Source organism: Mesoplodon densirostris, chromosome 6 (assembly GCF_025265405.1).
Source record: "Mesoplodon densirostris isolate mMesDen1 chromosome 6, mMesDen1 primary haplotype, whole genome shotgun sequence".
Classification (NCBI taxonomy): Eukaryota; Metazoa; Chordata; class Mammalia; order Artiodactyla; family Ziphiidae; genus Mesoplodon; species Mesoplodon densirostris.
The window spans coordinates 78,261,227-78,289,011 of NC_082666.1; the positions used below are offsets into that span (position 1 = coordinate 78,261,227).

Genomic DNA, 27,785 nt, shown 5'->3' on the forward strand with positions numbered 1-27,785 from the left:
ATTAAATATTTCTTTTGGAAAAAATGTTAAATGGCCCATAAATGAGAGCATGACCAGGCATTCTCTTTCATCTGGGTCTGGCTTAATGATCAGCTCAGCAGTCATTAAAGTCTGCCTGGTAAACCCTTCTAAGTCTGCATCTTTATTCTGTTGTAAGATTAAAGAACAAACTTCAAAAGTCATTTATGGAGATGGAGAAAACCCCCATCTGGCCAGTCTGAAAAAAATATAAATACATTTTTTTTGACCAGACAAGAACCTTATGTCAGCACTTCTCAGAGTATGTCCCATGGAGTACAAATCCCTTGAGTTATTCCATTGAAAAAGGGTTCTATGGTCCAATGAGTTGGGGAAGTTTTGTATGCTAGATCTCTACGTGCACATACACACATGAAGATTCACCCTGCACAGTAACATGTTAGAAACTCTGGTAAGTTCTACATTAAGGAATCCCGTTCAACCTTGTGTAAGGTGGCAGTTTCCTCAGAGTACTTGACGTAGAACCCTTGTGTTGTGCATCATACTACTATCCTGGCATTATGTATTGTATGGAAATTGTCTGCTTACCTGCCTACCTAGATTAGCTTACATCAGACTGTAAGCTTCTGGGGAACAGAGATCCATATCTTATTTATTTTTTATTTCTTATGTGAACACAATTTCTGGAACAGAGTGGGTACTCAATAAATAGTTGGAAAGAGAACCGAACTCTCAATGAATATGTGTTGATGGCAAGGAAGAACAATGTAAATACATCAAAGGAAGAAGGAAGATGAACTGTTTCTGCCTTTGAATCATATAAACCATAATCTCTTATAACCAAGCACCTGTGCAATTGGTCCTGCAAGGAATTTGAATGTGAACACTTAAAAGCAGGAACATCCTGCTGGAGTGGATATAAGGACGCACATAAACACATATATGCCAAGTCTGGTTTGGGGCTTTTTATGATGATATTTATTAAAACCAAAAGCTGTAACTCTTTTCTTTGGAACAACTTACATCACACCATTTCCCTATTCCCAAAGACTGATATGAGGTTTTCCCAGCTCTCTTGATTTTCCTGATCCCTTTCCTGTCCCCCAACACAGCTTCTCCAGCCTCCATTCTGTGCTGTGGTCCATGGAGCACTCACTTCCACATCATAGTCTCCCCACCCACAGGTCCTTCTGGCTTCTTTACCTTGGTCCCCTTAACCCCTGGGAACCCTCAGCAGCTATTTTCATCTTCTTTTCCCTAAGCTTCTCAGCACAGCTGGAGAAAATAAGATTATTTGCCACTGTCCCCTCCAGGCTGCTGGGATCCATGCTGCTGGGAAAGCCTTTTATTCAGATCATCTCTGACTTCCACTCTCGTTCCGCACCACAGATATTCAGATCCATTTTCACTCGCAAGTTTCCAACTCAACCCTACCTGCCTCATTCTTAGGATGTGACCTCATGGGTTCAACTCCCAAGAGAATTAAGGCATTGAACACAAGCCCCTTCAATTCTGTTCCTCTCTGAATCCTCACTTGCCTCTCTTTGAATCTGACAGTTGGTCTCTCAGTCAAAACCAACTGGTCATCTATACGTTGGATTTCATCGTCCTGCCTCCTCTGGGACCTTATTTCATAAATTGTTCCCTCTCTCATAAATTTTCAATTTCCATTAGTCCTTTGCATGCTGCCAACATATGTTGGTCATACAAATGAACAGCAAACCTTCCTTTCACCTTTTTACCCATTTAAGTTGCCACCCTATCCCGCTCCTTTAGTCTTCAAACTCCCTGGAACACGTGTCTTCAATTACTGTCTAGGAACCAGTGCAGTTTCTCATTCTTCAAATCCTTGCCTTCCTCCCCCACTGCTCCCTCAAGGGTTTATCAACAGCAAATATTTCCCATTGATCTTGCTGCAGGAATCATCATACCTGAGAAAATCCTACCCTTCTCTCAAAGTCCATCTCAAGAGCCCCTTCCTCTTTGAATCTTGTATAAGTCATTAGTTTGTATTTTGTTGGGATGAGATTGTATAATAAAAGATCCTAGGTCAGGGCTAGGAAGACTTGGCTTTAAGTCTTGACTCTGGCATGAAATGGCACGAATCAGAATGTCATGTCACCTCTCCATGAAATAAAAACATGTTTTAAGATGTCCACTAAGTCTCTTCTAATTCTTATTATATTTTTAGACATCTTAATGTCAGGAACTTTCTTTTAATATTGTGCAGCACAGTCCTTGTGGATAGCTTTCTCTATTTCTTTATTTCCTCTCTCAATAATCTTCTCGTTTTAGCAAAAAGTGAATGAAATTTGTCTGTGATTTGGATTTCTGCTTTTAAAATCTTCCTTTTCACTTTGCCCTTTAATAATGAAAATGAAACTGTTGTAAAATATCTAGGGTTCTAAAATTTTTAAAGACAACACTTAGCAGTTCACTTGGATAGAAGAGCAGGTCTAGTAAGTTTCTGGAGAGATTTATAAATAGGTGGCTATTTAATAACAAGACACCCTGCTATAAAGGGACTAAGGAATCAGAAAACCAATGTGTAGATAAGATACATGAGAAAAGATGAATTTCCTATCACATTTCATGATGTCTGAGAACATTGGGAAATGGCTGCTCCAGGATATTAATGTTCCAGCATAATTAAAGCAGGGCAGCTGAGTGCAAAGCAGAAATTGCAAGATCATTAATTTCTGACACAATAATCAACACATTATAGAACAGATTAGGGTGGTTCCATACACAGAGCCAGGAAAATTATACTGTCAAGTGGAATATGTTTTCATGTGAAATTGGATAGAGGAGCTAAGTATGGAAAAGGAGCCTACTGTTGAGTTTTTCCAAGCAAAACTCAGTGTCAGCTGTCAGTCCAGGAATTATAAATTACTTTAAATATGCGTAAGGCAGAGTTGAGATGCTCTGATTTTCCTTCTCTTTCATTTCCTTTCAGATATTTATTGTTGGGTTTCTGTGTTTCATGTTAATTTATAGGGAAATGACTGGAAAGACTGATTAGCACAACTGGTAGTTGCTAACACACAGCTTACATGAGTGTGGTGTGTATGTCAGTGCATTCTTTCATGACTTTCCCAAGGAATTAATTTCATAGAATATGGCTGGATTACCATGTTTGTCCTCCCAGTACCATGGAGATATCTGGGACATTCTTTCCCCATAGTCTTATTAGTAAGCTTAATTAAGCAAAAATGTATTCCAAAGATTGTTTATAAACCTAAAAACACTACCTGCCTCCACACTTCCAGATTCCTAATCTTGTATTTCACAGTCTCACGATGGCTGCCTTTATAGGGAATCTTTTCCCGGGTTTTTTGGATTAGGCAACACTGACTAATTTGCACTTTGAGATTCTCTGGGGATCCTCTGTTTTCCTGAGCTCATAGACCAGGGAAGTATTTGCTGGACACTCTAGGTATAAGCTCAATTCACTTACTTGGAAATTGACAATTCACATATTAGTAAAGACTCGCTACTTTCTCCCACAGAAGAATACCTTATTTCCTTTTGCATAGATATCCCCACCTTTTTCTCCCTCCCTTGTGTGGCTTTCTCTGGGTGTTCTGTGCTCTGTCTTTGCAGTACCTACATCTAGTAGAAGTCTCTCTCCAGGTGGTCAACAAGCTACCTCGCTATGCATCTCCCACCACACCCTGAAGGGTCATGAGCTCCTATTTTCTGTTCAACATTGGCTTACATGTGAATGTAGGCAATGCTCAAAGACACATTACTATTTGTGGCCTGCCTATTTCATCTCGGTCTCTGAACCAAGACATTTAGTTCTCCCTTAGTTTCTTTCTCCAAATAAGGATTGCCTAATAAACATATCTGAAAGGCAAATGTCAAGCCAGAAAAAACAGTTTGCAATGTATATGACAAACTCCTAATACATTTAAGCTTTAAATTTAATATATCAATAAGCAAAACATGAACTAAGAAGTAGGAAGGTGGGCAATGAATATATACAGGCAAATCTGAAAAAAAAATATTACTGGAAAATAAATGCACAAACATGTCCAACTTCATTTATAATCAAAGAAATTTAAAAAGTAATAAAATAGCACATTTGTCTATCAAATGGATAAAGATATTTTTAAAACATAATACTCTGGAGTATGATATTTGTATTAATAGCTGCATTCATACTGCCTGTATTGTTCAGTTTATCAATTAAAAAATCTTTTACTTTAGGCCAAAAATAGGTAGATGTATATATAATATAGGAGTTATATATATACTTAAATTTCATTTATTACATATTTATATATATATATAATTATATATTTAAGTATATTATATATAAAACATTGCCCTGGAGAGGTGAGTATTCAAGGAAATAGGATTCTCATAAGCTCTAGCGTGAAGGTAAATTGATATAATATTACTAGGTGACAGTTCAATTACCTGTATCAAAAAGAAAGACCCCAAACATGCATATCCTTTGACATTACAATTCTAATTCTAGGAATTTATCATAAGGAAATAATCATGGTTATGCACAAAGGTTTATCTACCAATATTCATCACAGCAATATTTGTAATATTGCAAAATTGGAAACTGCCCAATTATCTATCAGTAGGGGTTGGTTAACTAAGTTGTAACACAGCTAAAAAGGGCTTAGCATTATACAAGTTTTTAGCCACAGCTCTGCGTCAAGTCAGGATCTCCGCTTTGCCCTGGAAGTTAATGAAAATAATCCCACACTGTCTCTATGTCTCATACATGAGCAGGGTGGAGTCATTATTCCTGTTTGGATATTAGCTAAAGTCACTGTCTTCTCCTGACCCAGAGAAATTCATCCAGAGCAGGGGTGAGCCCTTGAGAGTCAAGACAAAGACATAGATTCCGCCTTTTTTGCAATTGATTGTGTTCTCCAAGTCTTCTGGTAGGACTGACGTTTTATATCTCCATCCACGTGTCACGATAGGTTCGTATTATGATGTTCATCCTTGGGCATGACAACTAAATTGATGATTACATTACATTGCTCAGGGAAGTGTTTGACCAGGGGTCCTCCCTAAGGGAGGTGGGCCGGAGATAAACCACATTGTATGTCCAGGAAGGCATTCACACCTATTTCCTTTAGTGACGATGAAAGGCTTATAGGAAAATTTTATATAATAATGTTCTCATTATTAGGGTGTGAAATTAGATCCTAAAACACTAAAAATGATACCATCTCACCTTTAGTTCTAATGTTCATTTTTTCAGAGTCTTTTCATGTTTATTTTCCATTTAGACCCTCAATACTAATTGTACAGGATTGTGCAGGATCTATGTCCCACAAAAAAAGAGCATGAATTTTGGAGTCAGACAGACCTCACTTCCAAAACAAAGGAAAGGAAGTGAAAATGGGTGCAAATAAAGATAAGATTGAAGGTGTGGATGTAGGGAGTTGAGGGGATTCTTTCCTATGGGCTAAATTTTCCGTGTGGAGCAGACAAGGTCATCGGCTAAGAGAGAGAAGGACATCAGTGAAGTGAGGGAACACCTGCTGTGGAGAGGTGGGGTTACTGCCTGCGAGGAGAGGTTTCAACATTCACCAGCCCTGAAATTCAGTCACGATCTATGTAAGAATCAGGTTCTGGTGCCAGGTGATGGAGAACTCTTTATAAACATACATAAGGCAAAATGACAGGAAGCTAGTTATAATATAAATACAGGTCGAAGACATACTTGTCCTCTGCTATTAATTGGGGAGTTTCAAGCCTTTCAGAATCGTATTCTAAAATACCTAAAGCAAAAAGGAGAAAATGAGCAGATTGGTATAATGAAATATGCTCTATCAGATATTCGGAGTGTCATGTTTCATGGCTGGGTCTACAGCTAGTTGTTAATATGACCTTGAGCTCATATCATAGGGTCTCTGGGCCTTTTCCTCATTCTAAAAAATACCTGATTCTGAGGTCTCTTCTGGAAACTCCTTTTCCTTTTCAGTGACCAAATGATTTGAAAATAATGCAGATTTCTGAAATCAGTGAGTTGAGAGATCTGGGTATTTACCACACAAATAGCAATGAAAAACTTTGGCTGCTGATCTGCAAATCTACCACAGGGTGCCCTCTACCCTAAAATGGAAGGCTCTTAGGAGCAGAAGGACTCATGCTGGGTAAAGCTGGAAGCTGTTCAGTCTTTGTTGCTTGTGAAAGCCAAGAGCTGAATTAAATCAGATGGGTCTTTAAAAAAAGAAGAAACAAAACAGATGGATCTTTTAAGAAAAAAGTGTTGGTCAGCTAAAGACTTATTTAAAAACACATGGTCATTCTGCCTTTTGTGGGATCTGAAGACCAAATATAGTATCTGCAGGAGGCATGCTGTTACGGTTTAGCAACTATTTCCCCAAACATGGCTGGGATTCTAAAAATACTAAAGTCTTATACTCATTTTTCTAGATAAAGCTCCACTCAGCCTGTCTTTAGGGATTTGTGAAAATTCCACCCTTTTAGCCAAGTGTCTAATGTCCGAATTTTTGTTTTGCTTTATGTTTTTTTTTTTAATTCTCTTAACAACTTATTGTCAAACAGTTAAATGAATGCAGTTGCGTTACATAGTATAGTATATCCTGCAGTTGTGTCAAAAGCATCTTAATGAAGGGCTCTGGAATTCCACTGACTGGATTATAGTAATTTTGTGAGTAATTATTCCACCAGCTCTGCAGTCGCCATATCCAAATTTATCTGTGCAAATGATTCCAAAAGATTTCAAACCTCGTCAGAATAGAAGTTAAATTTAACCCAGAATCAAACCCTCTGGTAAATTGTTGAGGTCCACTGCTTATAACAAGGACCAAACTAGGTTTGTTTTCAAACATGGGTAATTTATGGTATTGTTGGCATAGGATTGAAATGTTTCTATGTGAAGATAGGAGGCCATTTCTGGAAACTATCATTCACATACTAATTATAGGCCCAACTGGGGCTCTTCAATTGGTAAAGTAGGTGGTGGATTAACCCAACAACCTGGCCAGCGATGTCTCTCTGGAAGGCCATGAAACTACTTTAAAAGTCAGTGAAAAACCAGTCAGTTCAGCCAGTGTTGAGCTCTTTAATACCAACGATGTTTTTTAACTACACATCACAGGTGTGTGGTTCCCTGCAAAAGATTTTATTTCTTCCCTCCCTCAGCAAAGTCCTATTCATTGTGTTGGGTACCACTTAAACTATGATACTTCATAAAGTTGTAATTAGTCACCCTAATGCTTTTTCTTTCCTGTGTGCTTTAATCAAGAACTTTTCTGGACTTTTACAGGTTTAGGGGCAGTCTAGCCCCAGTCTTGTGGCTGCGTTTCTGTACAGACTCTCTCTCCACCCCACTGTCCCCACCCCCTGGGAGAGAAAAACTTTAGGAGACAATTAAAATTTGTATACTATGAGGAAAGTTTTCTCAGTTACCCTTAGGATTTGCTCCCTGTCATTGTGTTATTTTGAGGGAGTAGATCATTCTTTTTTTTTTTTTTTTTTTTTTTCTGTACGCGGGCCTCTCACTGCTGTGGCCTCTCCCGTTGCGGAGCACAGGCTCCGGACACACAGGCTCCGCGGCCATGGCTCGCGGGCCCAGCCGCTCCGCGGCATGTGGGATCTTCCGGGATAGGAGCACGAACCCGTGTCCCCTGCATCGGCAGGCGGACTCTCAACCACTGCGCCACCAGGGAAGCCCGATCATTCTTTTTTGAAAGGGAGGCAAGTGAAAACAAAGAAGATCCTCTATTGCCCTTTGACAATCTGCAGTTTTCTGAAGCAGGAAATTGGAAGAGTGAAGCCCTGATCATCTCCAGGATGATTATTCAGCTGGAGTGTCAGTCCATCTCCCTTGCTTTTTTGCTCGTTTGCCTTTTCTTTCCAGGGCTTGAGGATATTTCATTGCTCCTTAGAACTACCACCTGGTGATGTGCAGAGGAAAAGAAAACTAATTCAATCTAACCTGCTTTTAACATGTAAACAACTGTCCTGCTCTAACTGGGAAGAATTAACAGGTTGAAATTGACAGAGAATCCAAAAAGGAGGTAACAGATCTGAAAGTTCCTCACATAGGGACTACACATAATAGAAACTTAGCAAGTGGGGTTTGATAATCCACGTAGCAGTTTTCTACCACCCTTGACTGGTGGTTCTCAGCCAGAAAAGATTTTGCCCTGGCCTCCCTCCCCAAAGGGACATTTGGCAGTGTCTGGAGACATTTTTGATTGTTATAACTTGGGGCTGATATTGGTATCTAGTGAGTAGAGACCAGGAATGCTTAACATCCTGCAATGCACAGGGCAGTCCCCTACAGCAAAGAATTATCTGGCCCCAAATGTCAATAGGGCTGAAATCAGAACACCCTGCTGTAGATAAATGAGCATGTGCAATGTCTAATTTTAATATGATAAGAAGTAAGTTAAATCATGTTTTTGATCCTTACTTGACTATTTAAAATTATTTGTTTGCAAATATGTATTTATAGCTCTCTCCATTCACTGCCTATTTGTATTTCCAAAGTTAGTCTAGCTAAGTTTTCTCAACACTTAATATTCTCTATCAAAAAAATTTTAAAGTATCACTAGTCCCTAAGGACTGGAACCTTTAGTGCACTGAAACAAATTCATTTACACAAATCTAATTTGCCCCTAACTTTTAAGAGATTTGCATAAAATCAAGAACACCTGTCTAAGAAACAGCAATTTACTTTGTCCCTCTTCTCCCCTCTTAAATAGATATTAGTATATATTCAAGTTGCCTAAGATTTTTTCCCAGTCTTTAGAGGTATTCTGTTTACTTTGAAATACTGCTGAAAATGAAATAAACACTGTTTTTAAAAAAAGATCTATAAATAAACAAGAGATTAATCCCCTTAAGAACTTAGACTATGGGCAATTTCCTTCTTGTCACATTCTTAATGGGACCCAGGGACAGAGTTCTTAAGAACAGACCGAAATGTTTGGCTTTCTCTTCTCCTGTGTCAGCCAGGCCCAATCCTCAGCTTATCCAGTCACCAACTACCCTAAAATAACCTCTCCACCTCAAGAGGCCCTTAAAATGCAAGATGGCGGCACAAGAATAGGAGATGACATTATCAGCATTATTTATAGCAGGGTGGAAATCCAATGTGTTAGACCAAACAAGCTGATCTTGTCACGTTTCTTTTGTGTGTTGGAATGCTGATAGACAACTGCCAAACAGATCTGAGGTTTGAGACCTTAGTTTGAATCTAGTACATAGCTGACTGACTTTGTGGCTCTTTTATCAGTATTCTAAGTGTAGAAAGAGTTCTAAGATAGGAATAACCTAGTGGCCTGCTGTTGTCCAGAACATCTTAGCATTTCACTTAACCCACTATGGCAGTTCACAGATTTGTTTGGAACATCCAAAAGGAGCCAGGAAGCTCTATCCAGTGGAACTTTCTACAGTGAGGAAAAGTTACATATCTGCCATAACCAGCTCACTTGATCACTGGCTCTATGTGGCTATTATGCACTTGAAATGTGATTAGTGCACCTAAGGAAATGAATTTTAAATTTTATTTAATTTTCATTTAAATAGCCACATGTCCTCATGGCTACTATAATAAACAGTGCCAATCTGAAAAATAGTAACTCATTATTCCACATCTTCATTATAGATATTTTGATTCCTTCTTCTTTTCTCTCAATTATAAATATAGCAAAATTAAAGAATGTTTAGAAAATGAAAGGAAATTCTATTCAATACCTGTAATTTATGAACCTAACAAAATTGTTATACATTTGGTAAATTTTCAAGGTTTTTTTCTATGTATTTTTAGATGAGTTCGATATAATTTATCTTATTTTATTTTGCTTTATTTTATCTATTATAACCAGCTTTTTTTCACTTAACATTATGAAAGGAATATATTTCTCTACTACTAAATAATATTCACAAGCTATCAGAGTTAATGATTGCCTATTTCTTAGATCTTAGCACCATGATTTGTGTATTTCCTCTGTTTTTGAAATCTTGGGTTCTTTCATTTGTTTGCTTCCTTGCTTGCTTGGTTTTATGGTCATTATAAAATAAGGCTGTAGTAAACATGTGAAAGCATGTTTACATTTCTCCTCTTTAAGATATGTTTACCTGCCAAACGTTTGAATCTTATTTAGGTAATAATTTACATGATGAATCATTTCACTACCACAGAATCATTTTGAAAAAGTACTTTTTCACTATTCATGTGAAAAACAGACCTTAAAGAAGCGAAAGGAAAAGAAAGCCAAGTCTTTTCTAGCTGCAGCACTATTAATTCAGTAAATTACGAGACAGATTACTATTCCTTCCCATAGAACAGGAAGAATTGCTGATAAAATGTAACTGTACTCAGGGCTGATGCCATAGACCTCTGCTTTGCAAATGGGGAACAAGTTCCCACACATAAATCCTACAAGTAAAATATTTTACATAGTCAGATCATCTTTAGAATTTATAAAGATAAGAAAATTAATGGAAGTTAAATTTAAAAACCCAAAACGCCCCTTTTATTTTGTTCCTTGTAAATGCATATATTTATATACTATTACATCTCCAAACTATCCTTTTTATAATTTAAAGTAATATGAATACAGTCCAAGTAAACTTTCACACATCTTACGATTAGGAGTTATTCTGAAGATATTGACCTAAGACATTTTATATTTTGCATAGTGATAAACTGTCATGAGATTTTTCAATTTCTTTTTAAATAAATTCTATATTCTGGTGGCTCTGATCATCAAAGAGCAGATAGATCCTATTGATAACACAGATAAATTGAAGACATAGCATACTGTATATTAGAACCTAAAAAAAATCAAATGTTCTCATTATTCATAATTTGGGTTGTACTTTCTATAATATTTCTTTGTCTTTTTTGAATTAAGATTTGTATTTGAGGGATTGACCATGGACTGAATGACCTTGTTCTCATTAAACATTAGGTTATACCTGTGAAGCAGCTTTATAAACTGCAAAGTACAGTGAAAATCTAGTATAAATGTTTTGAAAAGTGCTCTTTGCTCATGCTATACATGAAAAGGAGACTTTTAAATTGGCTTAATGGAAAGAAATCCAAGACTTTTCTCTCTCTCTTTGGCACAATGAATTTAATAATTTATAGTAGAGATTTATTTTTCCTTCACATACAGCAGTAAAAATGTTTGGCCTGATAAAATAACTGCATTTAGGGCTTTTATTAGTGATAACACTCAGGGACATAGATCTTTGCTTTGGAAATGGAACTTGGGTCTCCAGATAGCAAATCACTGGGACTTTGTTCACTCTATGAATGAAGCACATTGACAGAAAGTCACTTCCAAATAATCAATAGTGTGTTTACACTGGAAATGTTTGTAAAAAAGCTTGGACTGCCATCCACCCTGTATGCACTTTGTGGATTATCTGGGGAAAATATTTAAAAGTTGACTGGTTTTCCTCTGCCACCTAGTTAACTCATTGCTTTCCTCTCCCAGTGTTTTAAAAAATGCAAACTAATTTCAGCATTAGTGTACACAACGTATCATTGTGAGCTTGATTCTGCTGAAAAAAAGAAGAGAAGTAGTCCCAGGGTCATATATAAATGGTTAACCATGCCACTGTGATCTGTGTTGTTCACAGACAATGAAGAGGTGCCTGTAGTTTGCTTCTGCACATCTGTTGTGCCAAGTACATCCCAGGTCGTAAGAGTTTCCAATTTTCAGTTAACAGAACTCACAGTTTTACTTTTCTGAATTGCAGGTGGTTTTCATGAGCCTGTGCAAAAGTTTTTGGGACTGTGGACTTGTAGCCCTGGATGACATTACAATAGAATTGGGAAGCTGCTGGTCTCCAGGTAAGATGGCGGTCATTTCAGCTTTCTTTTGTCTCCCTGGCCGATTCATGGCATGTCCTGTTTCTCTAAGAACATACCACGTACATTTAATCTGTGCTAGTCTGTCCTTTGCTTTTCTTGCCAGAAGTGCCTCTCTCATTTAGAAATGATGCCTTGAATGCAATGTGTGACTTTGTACATATGACTTGACCCCTGTATCTTCATCTATAAGAGAGGTGGTAGTACCTACCTGAAAAGTAGGGATAATACACTTAAATTCCCTAGTGTAGGACCTGGCACAAAACAGTGCTTTAAAAACAAATACCTTCTGGGCTTCCCTGGTGGCACAGTGGTTGAGAGTCCACCTGCCGATGCAGGGGACGCGGGTTTGTGCCCCGGTCCGGGAAGATCCCACATGCCGCGGAGCGGCTGGGCCCGTGAGCCATGGCTGCTGAGCCTGCACGTCCGGAGCCTGTGCTCCGCAACGGGAGAGGCCACAACAGTGAGAGGCTTGCGTAACGCCAAAAAACAAACAAACAAACAAAAAACAATAATTATAATTCCTTTTGTTATTATTATTGTTGTTGCCTCATACGCATGCAGATTTTCAAGAAATATTGATGAAATTGTTATTATACATAGACGAGGCTAAACATATCATTTCTAAATGATAATAAATAAATATTTTCCAAGTGAATTAAATGACAGTGGAACAATTGAGCAAGCATTGATGATAGTGACAAATATTGTGGCTGTGTGTTGGACATTATGTCTAATGAGAAAATTGTGCATACCGCAACCCAAATCATTGGTTTCTATCTACTAATTACCACTGCATCCGAAGTCTCAGGGCATCCATTTCTTTAACAAACAGGCAAATTGGGGCATCAATTTGGCACCAGAGAATAATCTCCATGTTTATTTAATTAAAAGATAGTTTGTTTGTAGTTGATTTGTGTGGCACTGCAAGAACAACATAAAACAAGATAAAAATCTCTACACTCAAGACATAGAAAAGGTAATGAGGCTTCATTAGCTTGCAGTGTATATAAAATAAAATGAAGTAAAATAATTATCATGCAAGAGATGGAAAAGATAAGCTATTTATTAGAGAATCTAGATGTAGGGAGGTACAACCAAAGAAGTTCCCAGGAGGTTCAGAGGTGACACCACTCTAATAATAATCATTATTACAGTTATTGAAGATAGCACCCAAAGACATAAACATTTGTTTTTGGAAATGGAAAATAAGCCTCCAGGTAGCAAAACACCAAGTTCTAATATATATTTAGCTAATATTTATTGAGAACTTCATGTTCTAAATATTTTACATACATCATCTTATTTAATCCTCACAACCCCCTGAGGTGGATACCGTTAATATTCCCACATTACAAATAAGAATGCTGAGACACAGAAAAATTCAGTAACCTGCTCCACACATACTAAGCTATGTCTCCAAAATCACATTTAATTCTTTCACTTTCTCCCCCTCCTCCAAAGCAGCTATAGAGTTGCTCTGAGGATTCCCTTCACTCATTCTGGATTTCTGAAGAAAGCTCCTGCATGCCGTTTTATTATTTTTATGTTTCCATAAAGGCAACATACCTCCAATTTTCAGAGCTTTATAAGCTCAGTCACACAAATAAATTCACAAGTCAGAGAAAGTTTCTTTCTCAAAGTATTCCCATACTTTTGGATCTAGATTTCTGATTGTTCTCTGCCTCTCTGGCAGAACCTAGGGTGCAGTCCAGCCTCTAGCTGGAGGCACCAGCATGGCTTAGGTGGGCTTCTGGTGAGGGGACTGCCTCTTCATGTGGGGCATGTGGCCAGACGACACCCATACGTGCAGCACGTGCTTCCAGTGAGCCTTGGAATACATATTCATTAAAAGAGCCTCAGCAATCACAACACCTGCTGTTTCCTTGCAGAGAAGCTTCCAACTCCACCTGGAGAGTGTACTTTCGAACAAGATGAGTGTGCATTTACTCAGGAGAGAAGGAACCGAAGCAGCTGGCACAGGAGGAGGGGAGAAACTCCTACCTCCTACACAGGACCAAAGGGAGATCACACTACTGGGGTAGGTGAGTTATGCCACATGGTGCTGTTTCCTAAGGAAACCAGAAATAGCATTCTAGGGGTCATTTACTGCATTTTGAAATGGGAAAAATGATGTGTCTAGAATAAACTGCATGTGGGATACTACACATGTGGGGTAGGTAATTCAGTATGTGCGTTTAAAATCATTCTTTCTGTTTATTACATTGCTTATATATCTTGCTGCAAAAAGGATTTAAAGAGCTTACAACAATATGCACACAAATATAATTTAATTAGAGGTAGGTTTAAAAATAAAAGAGAGATGGACAAAAATGAAAAAAAAGTATATAATGATGTAAACTTAAGCCCAGGGCTGAGACCTAGTATAGAAATATGCTGGCAGACAGGGGAGGAGATATATCAGTTTGGGTCCTCACTTTCTAGAAACTGAAAAAGATGGAAAACTCATCTGTACAACATGATTTACAGTGTTCTTAGGATAGAAACAGATGAAGCAGTCCATCAATGGGTGGAGGCAATAAGGAGGTGCATTTTCTGTAGAAAATGTATAAACTACAATAAACTAGGCTAAAAGTTGATCTACTTCTTATTATCACCATGTGTCAGCAATTGTAAACAATGTCAGTGATAAAAATACTCCCTAAAGAACAGACGTTTCTCACTGACCCTCTCAATTCTACTTGGTATACCAGTTGGATAACAACACATCATTTGGCCCAGAAGAAAAGAACTATCCCTGATACTAAGATTATAGAGATATTTCCTGAAGGGTCCTTACAGAGAGTTGCATAGTGCTGTTTCTTATAATCTACCTCAAGATACGTCTAGGGAATAACACCACAGAGCAACCTATAGCATAACCTATTTGTTGAATTGGCTTAATTTGGTAGGGTGCAATCAGGAACAGCTTTGTTTTTTCTTTCTAACGCTCTCTTCAGACATACCCTAGAGAATTCTCCCTTCCCCATCCCTTGGCAAATCCCATAGCTTCTCAGTCTGGTTGAGGTATAGGAGCCGCCACACATTCAGGTATGTTAAAAAGTCCAATTCAAATTAAAACTTCAGTTTCTCATTCAATCAAATCATCTTTCTCCCTCAGCATGGGCCTGATTCACAGTTTGGAGATGATAAAAGGGAAGACTCTCTGTGCTTTAAGTGTGTTTAACTTCCTCCTCTGCCCCTCATCTTCATGATCCTTTAGGCAGAGTGAGTGGAGGAAAGATGAAAAGAAAATAACTTTTTAAACGTTTGGTGCTGTTTCAAATTCTTTCTTGGATATTGAATACCTTCTGTTATGACAGATATCTAAATACTGGCTCTTTGGAGAAGGTATCTAAATACTGCCTCTTTTGCATCTTACCATTTTTTTTTTTTTTTTTTTTTGCTGTACGCGGACCTCTCACTGCTGTGGCCTCTCCCGTTGCGGAGCACAGGCTCCGGACACACAGGCTCCGCGGCCATGGCTCGCGGGCCCAGCCGCTCCGCGGCATGTGGGATCTTCCGGGATCGGGGCACGAACCCGTGTCCCCTGCATCGGCAGGCGGACTCTCAACCACTGCGCCACCATGGAAGCCCCATCTTACCATTTTTGGCACTGTACTCTCTGGCTGATCTCCTATGGCTACCCCCTCTTCCCCTAGCACTTGCGCTACAGAGGTACAACTCACACAGATTTTCTGCTTACGTTCCTCCTGGCACTTTTGACTTGGGTCCTTCTGAGAGCCTTTGGTTCCAGCCACCTTCTCAGTGAGTATCCATTTGGCCTCGGACCCTAAATGCACCTTTGCCTGACTAAGAAGAAGATGTGCAGCTTGGTCCTCCCACTGACCTCTCTTTCCTTCCTGTTGCTTCGGAGAGTCTGGGACAGTGTTGCATCAGTTAGGGAGGCTGTTGAAGAGATTCAGCCTTGGTTCGACCAGGTTCCAGCACTGAGTAGATTCTAAGAGAGATCTAAGAGTGTGTGAGACTATATCTGGAAAGACAAGGAAGTTTAAAAAGATGACAAAAAAGACTTGTATATGTTAGGACTATTTTGGTTGGGAACGGTTTGTTACCCTTTGTAACAGAAAGAAAGGCCATTTCAGGGCCGACTTCAGGCATAGCTTGATGTAGGGGATAAAACTATGTCACTGGGATCAGTCTCTCTCTCCATCTCTCTGCTCTGGTTTTTCTGAGTTGGTTCCAATCTCAGACAGGCTCTCCTCTCATGGTAGCAAGAAGCTACAGCAGCTGCAGCCTCATGGCCTTTCAACACTGAATCTAGTGAAAAGAGATAACTCAAACCAACAAACAAAAAATGAGTCTCACTAGCTCTGATTGGCAGTGTATTGAGGGCAGAGTACTATCAAATTCCTGTTTGAATCCCCACAGGGCTTACTGTTTTACCTTATACACTACAGAGGCTCAAAAATGTCCATGGAGTGAATAAATGAACCTACAAGCCTTCACTGATGTATATGAGAATAACTAACCATTTAGTTAGCAAGACCCCTAGAAAATGTGATAATGGGGAGAAACTAAATTACAAGAGGAGTAGAGAAAGATCAAGAATAAATCAGCTTTAGTTCGAGTCCATTGTAATCATGATGTTGTCTGTATGTATGTTTTTCTGGGGGAGGGACTTGATAGCTTTTCTTCCATTTCTCAGGAACACCAAGAAGGCTAGCAACAACAGATCTGAGAAGAGGGCCATGCTGTGGTAGACTACCACAGGGGAATTCTCTGGGTAACAGGCCATGCCATGTCTTAGACATGGAAGAGAGGACAAAACAAAAATAGTGAGCAGTGGAGAAAGGGAGTCTCTGAAAAGGGCAAGGAGGGTCACCAGGCCTGGTTTTAACAGACCCATGAACTATGGTATCAAGGCTGCCCACTCACTAGGTATAAGCCCTTGAGAAAGTTACTTAAAATCTCTAAGTCTCAGTGATGTCATCTAGAAAATGAGAATAATTATAGCTACTTATCTGTTGGCTTACTTCAAAAGATGGTTGAGTTTAAACTTGTTTAACTTGTAGATGACATTCTACCTCCTCCCCGTACACAAAATCTATGAAAGTCTTACAAAAGCGCATGCAGTAGAAATTCCATTACTCATCATTTTGCTCCTTTATTTACGTTGTTCCTGGTTTAAGGGCACATGTTAGTTAACTTGGTGTGGCTTTGTTTAAAGAAAATGATATGATTGTGTTTGCTTTGTCTCTTTGAAAACTTTGAAGAATGTTTCAGCTGGTTGGGGTGAAACTTCATAACAAAAATTGTAATGCAAAAACTTCTTAGTGTGTTCAATACTTATTCCAAGAAAATAATTGACACAGTGTACAACACAGAGAATTCTGGTTTTGTATTATTTTTTTTCCCAGTAAATTGCTTCTAGGATTTGCCTTCTTCTCCATCCTTCATTTCACCTGTTTCAATGCAAACTTCCTAAAGGTTCTCAAGACACCTTTCAATTTTCTAACCATATAAAATTTTTTACAGATTGTATCTTTTTATTCCTATGTACAACAATGCAGAGGGGTAGCAAATTTTGCTATGTGGTGCCCAGGGTACCTACAGATATAGCACTTGAGTTTTATGTCTTGGTTTTGTTCTTTAAGTTACTTTAACAGTTATTCTACTGAGGAAATAATAATATCTAATGATCATTTATGGAGCGTTTACCACATGCAGGCACTGTGCTGGGACCTTTATATCCTGTCTTAGTCAGTTTGAGTTGCTATAACAAAAATACCATAGACTGAGAGGCTTAAATAACAAACATTTATTTCTCACAGTTCTGAAGGCTGAGAGGTTCAAGATCAAGGTGCTGGCAGATTCGGAGTCTGGTGAGGGCCCACCTCCTGGTTCATGGACAGCAGTCTTCTTGCTGTGTCCTCACGTAGCAGAAGAGGCAAGGGAGCTCTCTAAGGACTCTTATAAGGGCACTAATCCCATCTATGAGAGCTTGGCCCTCATGACCTAATCACCTCTCAAAGATCCTACCTCCATTACCATCATATTGGGGATTAGGATCTCAACATATAAATTTCAATAAATAAACACTCAGTTGTTAACACATCCTTACCACAACTTGTAAAGTATGTGAAAGTGTCCATTTTTCATATGAGAAAACTGAAGGTTGGAGAAGTGCCTTTCCAGGGCCACACAGCAATAAGTGGTAGAGTAGGGACTGAATCTCAGGAATGTTGGGCTCTAATGTCCATATTCTTTCCACACTGCCTCACCACCAGAGTTTCCCAGCCTACATGATAGTAAGAGACCACACATGACCTGGAACAGTTGTGACAGCTGATACGTGAAAAGCACAATTCTTCACTTAGCAGCATAATCTCACCCCTATTACCCTTCACACCAAAGAGGGGTGTCTGCTCTTGGAAAGGATATATTCAAACTGATGGTAGTTTTAGACATCCACTGAAATGTATCAAGCAGAAAGTATCTAAATTTTTTCTGACCTGTTTCTAGTGTCAGTGAACAAATATTGTCAGTCTAACTCTAGGACTGCAGCCCACACACCCACTGTGTATCCTAAACCTTCAAAGGGTGGCTTCCCCTTTTCCTGGCCTCTAATGGCCTAATGTGGGCTGATATATTGGCTCTCAGATTACAGTATGACAAGGATCACCCATTCGAAAATTAAAGCATAAGCAATTAAAGGCCCTTTTAAAACAATTGTTTGTTAAAACCACCAGTGTCATAAGCTACATGTGCATAATGTAAGATGAAACATCTTAGAACTGGGGGCAACCATAAATGTTATTTAGTGTAAGGTATCTACGGTCTTGATTTATTCCATGTTTTCTGAGGACCCACTATGCATTAGGCACCACGTAATTGCTGCAGAATTACAATAAGTAATGTAATAACAGTTAAGTTCTAGAGATGATGGAACCATGCAGAGAGGAACAGTTAGCTCTCCTTGGGAGCGTCTTAAAGAATGAGTGGGAATTCATCAAGAAGAACATCAGAGAGTAGGGAAGCATTTCAGGATGAGGGAATGACAGGTGCAAAGCATGGATCTATTAAGCAGTATGGCAGCTTCAGGGAACTGCAAGTGATTCTACCTGGCTGCCATGTAGGATACTGTCAGCCAGAATTCCCAAGATAGTGAAGTCTGAGATATAGGCTTGTATGCAGGTAGTACATTTGGAGATGTGATCCCAAGAAGTACAAGTGTGGGGCAAAGGCATCAAAGCAGAGAAAGAGGGAGAGCTGATACAAGGATGCATCCCTGACTTGGCCACTGCTATGACCATCTGGCTGCTTGATCTGGTGGGAACAGCTGAGAAACCATGTTGAAGTATGTCTCAGAGCCATCACCCAGGGGAAGAAAGGGAGAAGCATTTGTCCACAGGTTCCCTTCCTGCATTGGCCAAAGATAAGTGTCCATTCAGCACTGGCTACTCTCTCTTCCCTTATTTCTAGGTTACATTTGCATGGGTGCTGAGTGATTCTGCCGAGGGCCAAGCCCAAAATGACTGCACAAAACTCAGCATCAAATACAGGAAGTAACAGGCAGTTGGCATGGGCCCAAGACAAGGCATCTATCAGGTGCATCTGAGTGAAACTGTTTAAAGACTGTGTAGAATTAGCTGTAGTAATGGTGACTAGAATAAGAGACCAGTGAGACAGAAAATCTGTAGTAGTGAACAGAAGCATCTCATATGGGCACATCTAGGAAAGTGGTGGGAGATGACAGTGGACAGTCAGATGAGAACCAGATCACCAAGAGCCTCGTCTACATGTTAAGGAATTTGTATATTCACTCTCTGTAGAAAAAGCATTCATTGAAAGGCTTTAAATGGACCATTTTAGTGGCCCCAAAGCAAAATGATGAAGCTTTACTTGATAGTTTTCCCAATAGACATCATAGTAGGCACCACTTTCTTAGCCATCCTGCTTAGGGGCTTTACATCTAACACTATCCTCAACATCTGTCTAAGTGATCACAAAGGTCTGGGAAAATGAGAAGCAGTTCCATCTCAGAAAAGGCTTGAAACCCTTCTGTAGTGGCTCCCTCATAAAGATGAGGGTAGACAGAGGCAAATTGGGGATGAGAGCCAGGACTCAAACACAGTTCTCTTGATTCCGCCTTCAGCTCAGGTGATACGTAAGGTGAGGTCTTGGGCATTTATATTCAGATCAGCTTGAAAAGAAACAGGCCAATACCGTGAATGAATGACTTTTGCTGAATGTTGTACAATATGAAAGAGTATCAACTTCATAAATCAGAGACCAGGTGTCAAAAACATTATAAGAAAAAGGATTATCACATCTAACTCCTTTATTAGGATTAGAATTGGTTCTATATCAGGTAGCTTTTAGTGTATAGCAAACACCCCAAAACTTAGTGGCTTAAGATAATAACCCCTTATTTCACTCACTATTCTGCAAGGTGGCAATTTGATCTGGGCTGAGGTGGGCAGTTCTGTTCTTGGTTGGGCTCATTCATGCATCTGAAGCCATCTGCCAGGTTAATAAGGAGCTGGCTAGTTTAGGGGGGCCTCAACTGGGATAACTTGTTCTGCTAGGTCAGATTCAAAGAGTGAGGAAATGGACTCTATCTCTTGATGGGAGGAGCTACTGGATATAGGGAAGGAATAATTATGGCTATTTTTGCAAACAATCTACCATAGATTATATCAACCTTCAAAATGGTCCCTCCTGAACAGGTTATTATTGTGGAATCTTGTAAAGTCACTTGCATTGATGGTAGAAGTAATATTTAGCAAGTAAAAATATGTGACACCCAGTTAAATGTGAATTTAGCAAGTAAAAGTATGTGACACCCAGTTAAATGTGAATTTCAGATAAACAATGAATAATATTTAGTAGAAGTATATCCAGATTTTGGACATATTTTTGAGTGCAAGTCATGGAAACAAAGAACATTAAAACCAGAAAGGACCTTAGAAAACACATGGCCCGGAGGTTGCAAAGTCAGATGCAGTCATGTGTTAGGAAACCATGTCTTTAGCAGGAGGGCTGTTATGTAACAGAGTGTGGTGGGGACTGTGGTTTGCTGATGTATGTGCATCATCTAAAGGTACTCAAAATCAAGTTTTAAGAAATTATTGTGATACCTAGATAAGTATCTGCAACCAAGTTTAGCTCAGATGCTCCCAGGTTTTACCTCCTAACTGAGGTTATTTGATTCAACAAACTGACGTAGCTAATTAAAGGGGGGTCTAGGACTGGAACCAGATGATCATGACACCCAGTTCTGCACTGTCTTCCTACACTGAGATGCTTTTCCTTTAGCCTTACTTTGACAACTATTCAGTATTAGTTTAGAACTTGGATAGTAATCCAGGACCCCTAAATACCCATCCAGGGATCTCCTAGATACTGCTAGAAAAGTACATTGCTATTCATTTTTTTAAAGTAAAATACTTACTGAAGTATAACATGTACATAGAAAAGTGCTGCAAATTTCCCTCTAAATGCAGTTTTAGCTGTAACCCACATGTTTTAATAAGTTGTGTTTTCCCTCTCATTCAGTTCAAAATATTTTCTCATTTCCATTTTGCTTTTTTCTTTTATGCCTAGGTTATTTATAAGTGTATTGCTTAATTTCTAAATATTTGGGAATTTTCTAGTTACTGTTTTTAACTTGTTTCTAGATAATCCAACTATGCTCAGAGAACATACCCTTAATGATTTCAATCCTTTGCAATTTGTTGAAATGCCCAAAAAAGAGTCAATTTAGGTAAATGTTCTATGTGTGTTAGAAAATAATGTATATTTTGTTGTTGTTGTATGAAGTGGTCAGTATATGTTGACTGAATCAAGCTTGTAATCCTGTTCCTATTTTCTATATTTTTACTGATTTTTATCTGTTCAGTTGAGAGGTGTATTAGTTTCCTATTATGATTGTGAATTTATTTCTCCTTTCAATTCTATCAATTCTTGCTTGTATATATTTTGAACCTATGTTATTAGGCATATAGAAACTGTATTTTTTAAACCCCAGAAGATATGACTGGTTTGGTTTCTTCTATATTTATTCACATATTTCTCCATTCCATTAGTATTCATTCCTTCCTGCATTTCCATGTTTCTCTCTTGAATTTTTTTTTTTTTTTTTTTTTTTTTTTTAGGAAATATTTCTCTTCTGCCAGAAGTATTTTCTTCTGCATCTAGTGTTTTGTTTTGGTTTGGTTTTGGTTTTGGGTTGTGTGTGTGTGTGTGTGTGTGTGTGTGTGTGTGTGTGTGTAAGTCCACTGCTGATGAATTCTCTCAGTTTTTGTTTGTCTGAGAATGTCTTTATTTTTCCTTTACATTTGAAGGATGTTTTTGCTGAGAATAGAATTCTAAGTTGACAATCATTTTTTTAATCAGACCTTTAAAGATGTCATTCAGTTGTCTTCTGGCTTCCATCATTTCTGTTGAGTCAGTTTTCAGTCATATAGTTGTTCCTTTGAAAGGGTACTTTTATTTTCTGGATGCTTTTAATATTTTCTCCTCATGTTTTGTTTCCAGCATTTTAAAATGATTTGCATGTGTGTAGTCTTCTTTGTAGTTATCCTGTTTGGGGTTCATTAAACTTCCTTAATCTTTAGGTTGAGTTTTCAAAATTCTTGACCTTTATCTTGTCAAATATTGCTTCTGCCCCACTTTATCTCCTCTCTTCCTGAGATTCCAATTACATGTACATTAAAAGATCTCACCATGTATTATATATCCTTTATGCTCTTTTACAAAGATTTTCTTTCTTTTTGTTCTCCATTCTTCAGTTTGTATGTTTTCTATTGACCTATTTTTTTTTTAGTTTGCAAGTCTTTTTTGCTGTGTCCAGTATGCTGTTAAATTCAATGATTGATTACTTAATTTTAGTAATTCTATTTTTCAGTTACAAAATTTCCATTTTTTTTACTACTAGCTTTATTAAGATAGAATACACACACTATACTAAGTTATTGCCTTATGCAGTTGTCTTTTAAATCAGATATTTTAAAAAGAGAAACAAAAATACATTTATTCTTTTATATATACCTATATAGTTAACTTTATCAGTGCTCTTTCTTTCTTCATGTGGATTGAGTTATTGTCTAGTGTCCTTTCATTTCAGCTTGAAGGATTCCCTTTAGTAGCTAGTGATGAATTTAGTATTTGTTTGTCTGGGAATGTCTTAAGTTCTCCTTTGCTTTTAAAGGATACTTTTTCTTGATATAGAATTCTTGGTTTTCTTTCAGTACTTTTGAATTATGTCATCTCACTGCTTTCTGGTCTCATGTTTTCTGAGGAGGAGTCAGATGTTAATCTTATTGAGGATCCCATGTACATGATGAGTTACTTGAGTCACTTTTCTCTTGCTTTCAAAGTTTTCTTTGTCTTTGTCTTTCAGCAGTTAACTGTGATTTTTCTAGGTGTATGTCTCCTTGAGTTTATCCACTTAGAGTTGTTTGATCTTCTTGGGTGTGTAGATTAATATTTTTCATCAGGTTTGGAATATTTTTGGCCATTATATTTTTTAAATGTTCTTTTTGCCCCTTCCTCTCTTTCCTTCCTTCTGAGACTCCCATTGTGCATATGGTAATACACTTGATGCTGTCCCACCAACCTCTGAAGCTCTATTCATTTTTCTTCATTCCTTTTCCTTTGTTCCTCAGATTGGATAATCTCAGTTTACCTGTCTTCGAGTTTACTGCTTCTTTCATCTGCTACTTCCAATCTGTTGTTGAGCCTCTCTTGTGAATGTTTCATTTCAGTTATTGTGCTTTTCAAATCCATAATTCCTAATTGGTTTTTTGTAAATTCTCTTTTTAATGATACTCTCTATTTGGTGAGACATCACTCCCATACTTTCTTTTAATTCTTCAGGCAGAGTTTCTTTTAATTCCTTGCACATATGTATAATAGCTGACTTAAAGTCTTTGTCTAGTAAGTTCAATTATCGGCTTCCTTAGAGACAGTTTCTATTGACAGCTTTTTATCTTGTCTATGAGCCACAGTTTCCTGTTCCTTTGTGTGTCTCATAATTTTTGTTGAAAACTGGTTATTTTTAATACTACAATGTGACAGCTTCCCCTCCTCCCAACATTTTGTTGTTGTTGTTGTTGTTATTGCTGTTGTTCCTGCTACTTGTTTGTTTAGTGACTTTCCTGAACTAATTATATAGAGTCTGTATTCTTTGTTGTGTGTGGCCACTGAAAAATATGCTCAGCTTAACCATCAACTAACGATTGAAGAGAGATTTTTCTTAAATGACTTGAACCAATACATCTCCCAGCCCTTGCAAAGGTGCTCTGTGTTTGTACTGGGGCATGGTTTCAATGCTCAAGTAGACAATTTACATCTCTGCTAGCCTTCACTTTTTTCTTGTTCAGAGACTCAAAGTCAGCCAGGTTAGGACCTTCTCAGTTCTCTCCTGGGTATGTGTATATCTCTGCACATGTGCATCGTTTTCTAGATTGACAAGAATATTTTGGAGTTTTGCAAAGCCCCCCACAGACATATCATTCCCTAATTTTTTCTTGAAAATTTTTTGTCAGCCTTTTGTTAGCTTCCATTAATAGCACCTTAGGCAATTGCAATGTTAAACAATTGTTTGATTGTTCTTGGCAAATGCCCATGAGATAAGGCTGTTCATACAGAATAACGTTTACCTCAGTCAGGTTAAATAAAGACAAGGTGTGGGAATGAAACTTGCCAAGCACGTCAAGTAATGACAGTTTTCTGTATGTATGTATGTATGTGTGAATATTTATCTATATAGTATATAGATATATAGATATGGCACTGGAATGCTGTTCAGGCATAAAAAAGAATGAAATCTTGCCATTTGCAACAACATGGGTGGACCTTGATTGCATTTTGCAAAGTGAAATAAGTTAGAGAAAGAGAGCCAAATGCCATATGTGCTCACTTATATGTGGAATCTAAAAACAAAACAAAACACCAAATTCATAGATATATAGATAGATTGATGTTTGCCAGAGGTGGGGTGTGGGGGGTGGGTGAAATGGGTGAAGTGGTCAAAAGATATCAACTTCCAGCTATAAAATAAAGTCATGGGTATGTAATGTACAGTATGGTGACTATAGTTAGTAATGCTGTATTGCATGTTTGAAAGTTGTTAAGAGAATAGGTCTTAAAAGTCCTCATCACAGGGCTTCCCTGGTGGCGCAGTGGTTGAGAGTCCGCCTGCCGATGCAGGGGAAACGGGTTCGTGCCCCGGTCTGGGAAGATCCCACATGCTGCGGAGCGGCCGGGCCCGTGAGCCATGGCCGCTGAGCCTGCGCTTCCGGAGCCTGTGCTCCGCAACGGGGGAGGCCACAACAGTGAGAGGCCCGCGTACCACAAAAAAAAAAAAAAAAAAAAAAAAAAAAAAAGTCCTCATCACAAAACACACATACACAATTTGTAACTGTGTGTGGTGATGGATGTTAACTAGACATGCTGGATTGATCATTTTTAAATATATACAAATATTGAATCATTATGTTGTACACCTGAAACTAATATAATGTTTATTGACAATTGTATCTCAATTTTAAAAAAAGGAAAAAAAGAATTTGGGTAGTCTTAGTCTTGGGAAGGCAGAGGAGAGGAAGGGTATTGCTTTGCTAAATGTGGATAACTTTAAATGTTTTGCCTTATCTTTTCAATCTATCCTCTATTGTTGAGGCCAGTAAGGAAATGTAAAACCTCAAAATGAAATTTTAAACAGCGATTCCAATGGAGTAAAAAAGACTTCGTTGCATAGTCACGACTTAGCTCGCCACTTCCTTGGAGGGAGGACTACTGGCTGTTCTATTTCTGAAGAGGAGAGAGTGGAAGGTACACAGCAGAGTCCAGAAGAAATTCCATCCTGGCAGATAAGAGACTCCCTCTTGTGAGAGCACCGGAATCACAACCAACTGCTGAACAATCATCATCAGGGAGACACTGGAACTCACCAAAAAAGATACCCCACATCCAAAGACAAAGGAGAAGCAGCAATGAGACGGTAGGAGGGGTGCAATCACAATGAAATCAAATCCCATAACCACTGGGGGGGATGATTCAAAAACTGGAGAATACTTATACCACAGAAGTCCACCCACTGGCGTGAAGGTTCTGAGCCCCACTGTCAGGCTTCCCAACGTGGGGGACCAGCAACGGGAGGAGGAATTCCTAGAGAATCAGACTTTGAAGGCTAGAGGGATTTGATTGCAGGACTTCAGCAGGACTGGGAACAGCAGAGACTCCACTGTTGGAGGGCACACACAAAGTAGTGTTCACATCAGGACCCAAGGGAAGGAGCAGTGAACCTATAGGAGACTGAACCACACCTACCTGCTAGTGTTAGAGGGCCTCCTGCAGAGGTGGGAGGCAGCTGTGGCTCACCATGGGGACAAGGACACTGGCAGCAGAAGTTTTGGGAAGTACTCCTTGGCGTGAGCCCACCCAGAGTCCGCCAATAGCCCCACCAAAGAGCCGGGTAGGCTCCAGTGCTGGGTCGCCTCAGGCCAAACAACCAGCAGGGAGGGAACCCAGCCCCACCCATCAGCAGACAAGCGGATTAAAGTTTTACTGAGCTCTGCCCACCAGAGCAACACCCAGCTCTACCCACCACCAGTCCCTCCCATCAGGAAGCTTGCACAAGCCTCTTGGATAGCCTCATCCACCAGAGAGCAGACAGCAGAAACAAGAAGAACTACAATCCTGCAGCCTGTGGGGAAAAAAACCACATTCACAGAAAAATAGACAAAATGAAAAGGCAGAGGACTATGCATGAGATGAAGGAACAAGATAAACTCCCAGAAAAACAACTAAATGAAGTGGACATAGGCAACCTTCTAGAAAAAGAATTCAGAATAATGACAGTGAAGATGATCCAGGACCTCAGAAAAAGAATGGAGGCAAGATCAAGAAGATGCAAGAAATGTTTAACAAAGACCTAGAAGAATTAAAGAACAAACAAACAGAGATGAACAGTACAATAACTGAAATGAAAAATACACTAGAAGGAATCAATAACAGAATAACTGAGGCAGAAGGATGGATAAGTGACCTGGAAGACAGAATGGTGGAATTCACTGCCACGGAACAGAATAAAGAAAAAAGAATGAAAAGAAATGAAGACAGCCTAAGAGATCTCTGGGACAACATTAAACGCAACAACATTTGCATTATAGGGGTCCCAGAAAGAGGAGAGAGAGAAAGGATCCGAGAAAATATTTGAAGAGATTATAATCGAAAACTTCCCTAACATGGAAAGGAAATAGCCACCAAGTCCAGGAAGCACAGAGAGTCCCAGGCAGGATAAACCCAAGGAGAAACACGCTGAGACACATAGTAAGCAAATTGACAAAAATTAAAGACAAAGAAAAATTATTGAAAGCAACAAGGGAAAAATGACAAATAACATACAAGGGAACTCTCATAAGGTTAACAGCTGATTTCTCAGCAGAAACTCTACAAGCCAGAAGGGAGTGGCACGATACATTTAAAGTTATGAAAGGGAAGAACCTACAACCAAGATTACTCTACCTGGCAAGGATCTCATTCATATTCAAGGGGGAAATCAAAAGCTTTACAGACAAGTAAAAGCTAAGAATATTCAGCACCACCAAACCAGCTCTACAACAAATGCTAACGGAACTTCTCTAAGTAGGAAACACAAGAGAAAAAAAAGACCTACAAAAAGAAACACATAACAATTAAGAAAATGATAATAGGAAAATACATATCAATAATTACCTTAAATGTGGATGGATTAAATGCTCCAACCAAAAGACACAGGCTTGCTGAATGGATACAAAAATGAGACCCATATATATGCTGTCTACAGGAGACCCACTTCAGACCTAGGGACACATAAAGACTGAAAGTGAGGGGATGGAAAAAATATTCCGTGCAAATGAAAATCAAAAGAAAGCCGGGCTAGCAATACTCATATCGACAAAATAGACTTTAAAATAAAGAATGTTACCAGAGACAAGGAAGGATACTACATAATGAT

The 27,785-nt window shown here is 38.7% G+C and overlaps 1 protein-coding gene across 10 annotated transcripts in view; it reads left to right on the top strand.

Moving 5' to 3' along the window:
* MAMDC2 (MAM domain containing 2) overlaps positions 1–27,785 on the top strand; it is a 445,245-nt gene that overhangs the window by 397,677 nt on the left and 19,783 nt on the right. For 9 of the 10 annotated variants that reach the window (XM_060102277.1, XM_060102275.1, XM_060102278.1 and 6 more), the window contains 2 exons: positions 11,704–11,797; positions 13,708–13,860. In XM_060102277.1, the coding sequence (XP_059958260.1) occupies positions 11,704–11,797; positions 13,708–13,860 (247 nt within the window). The remainder of the gene's footprint in view (positions 1–11,703; positions 11,798–13,707; positions 13,861–27,785) is intronic. The other variant, XM_060102283.1, reaches the window with a different exon arrangement.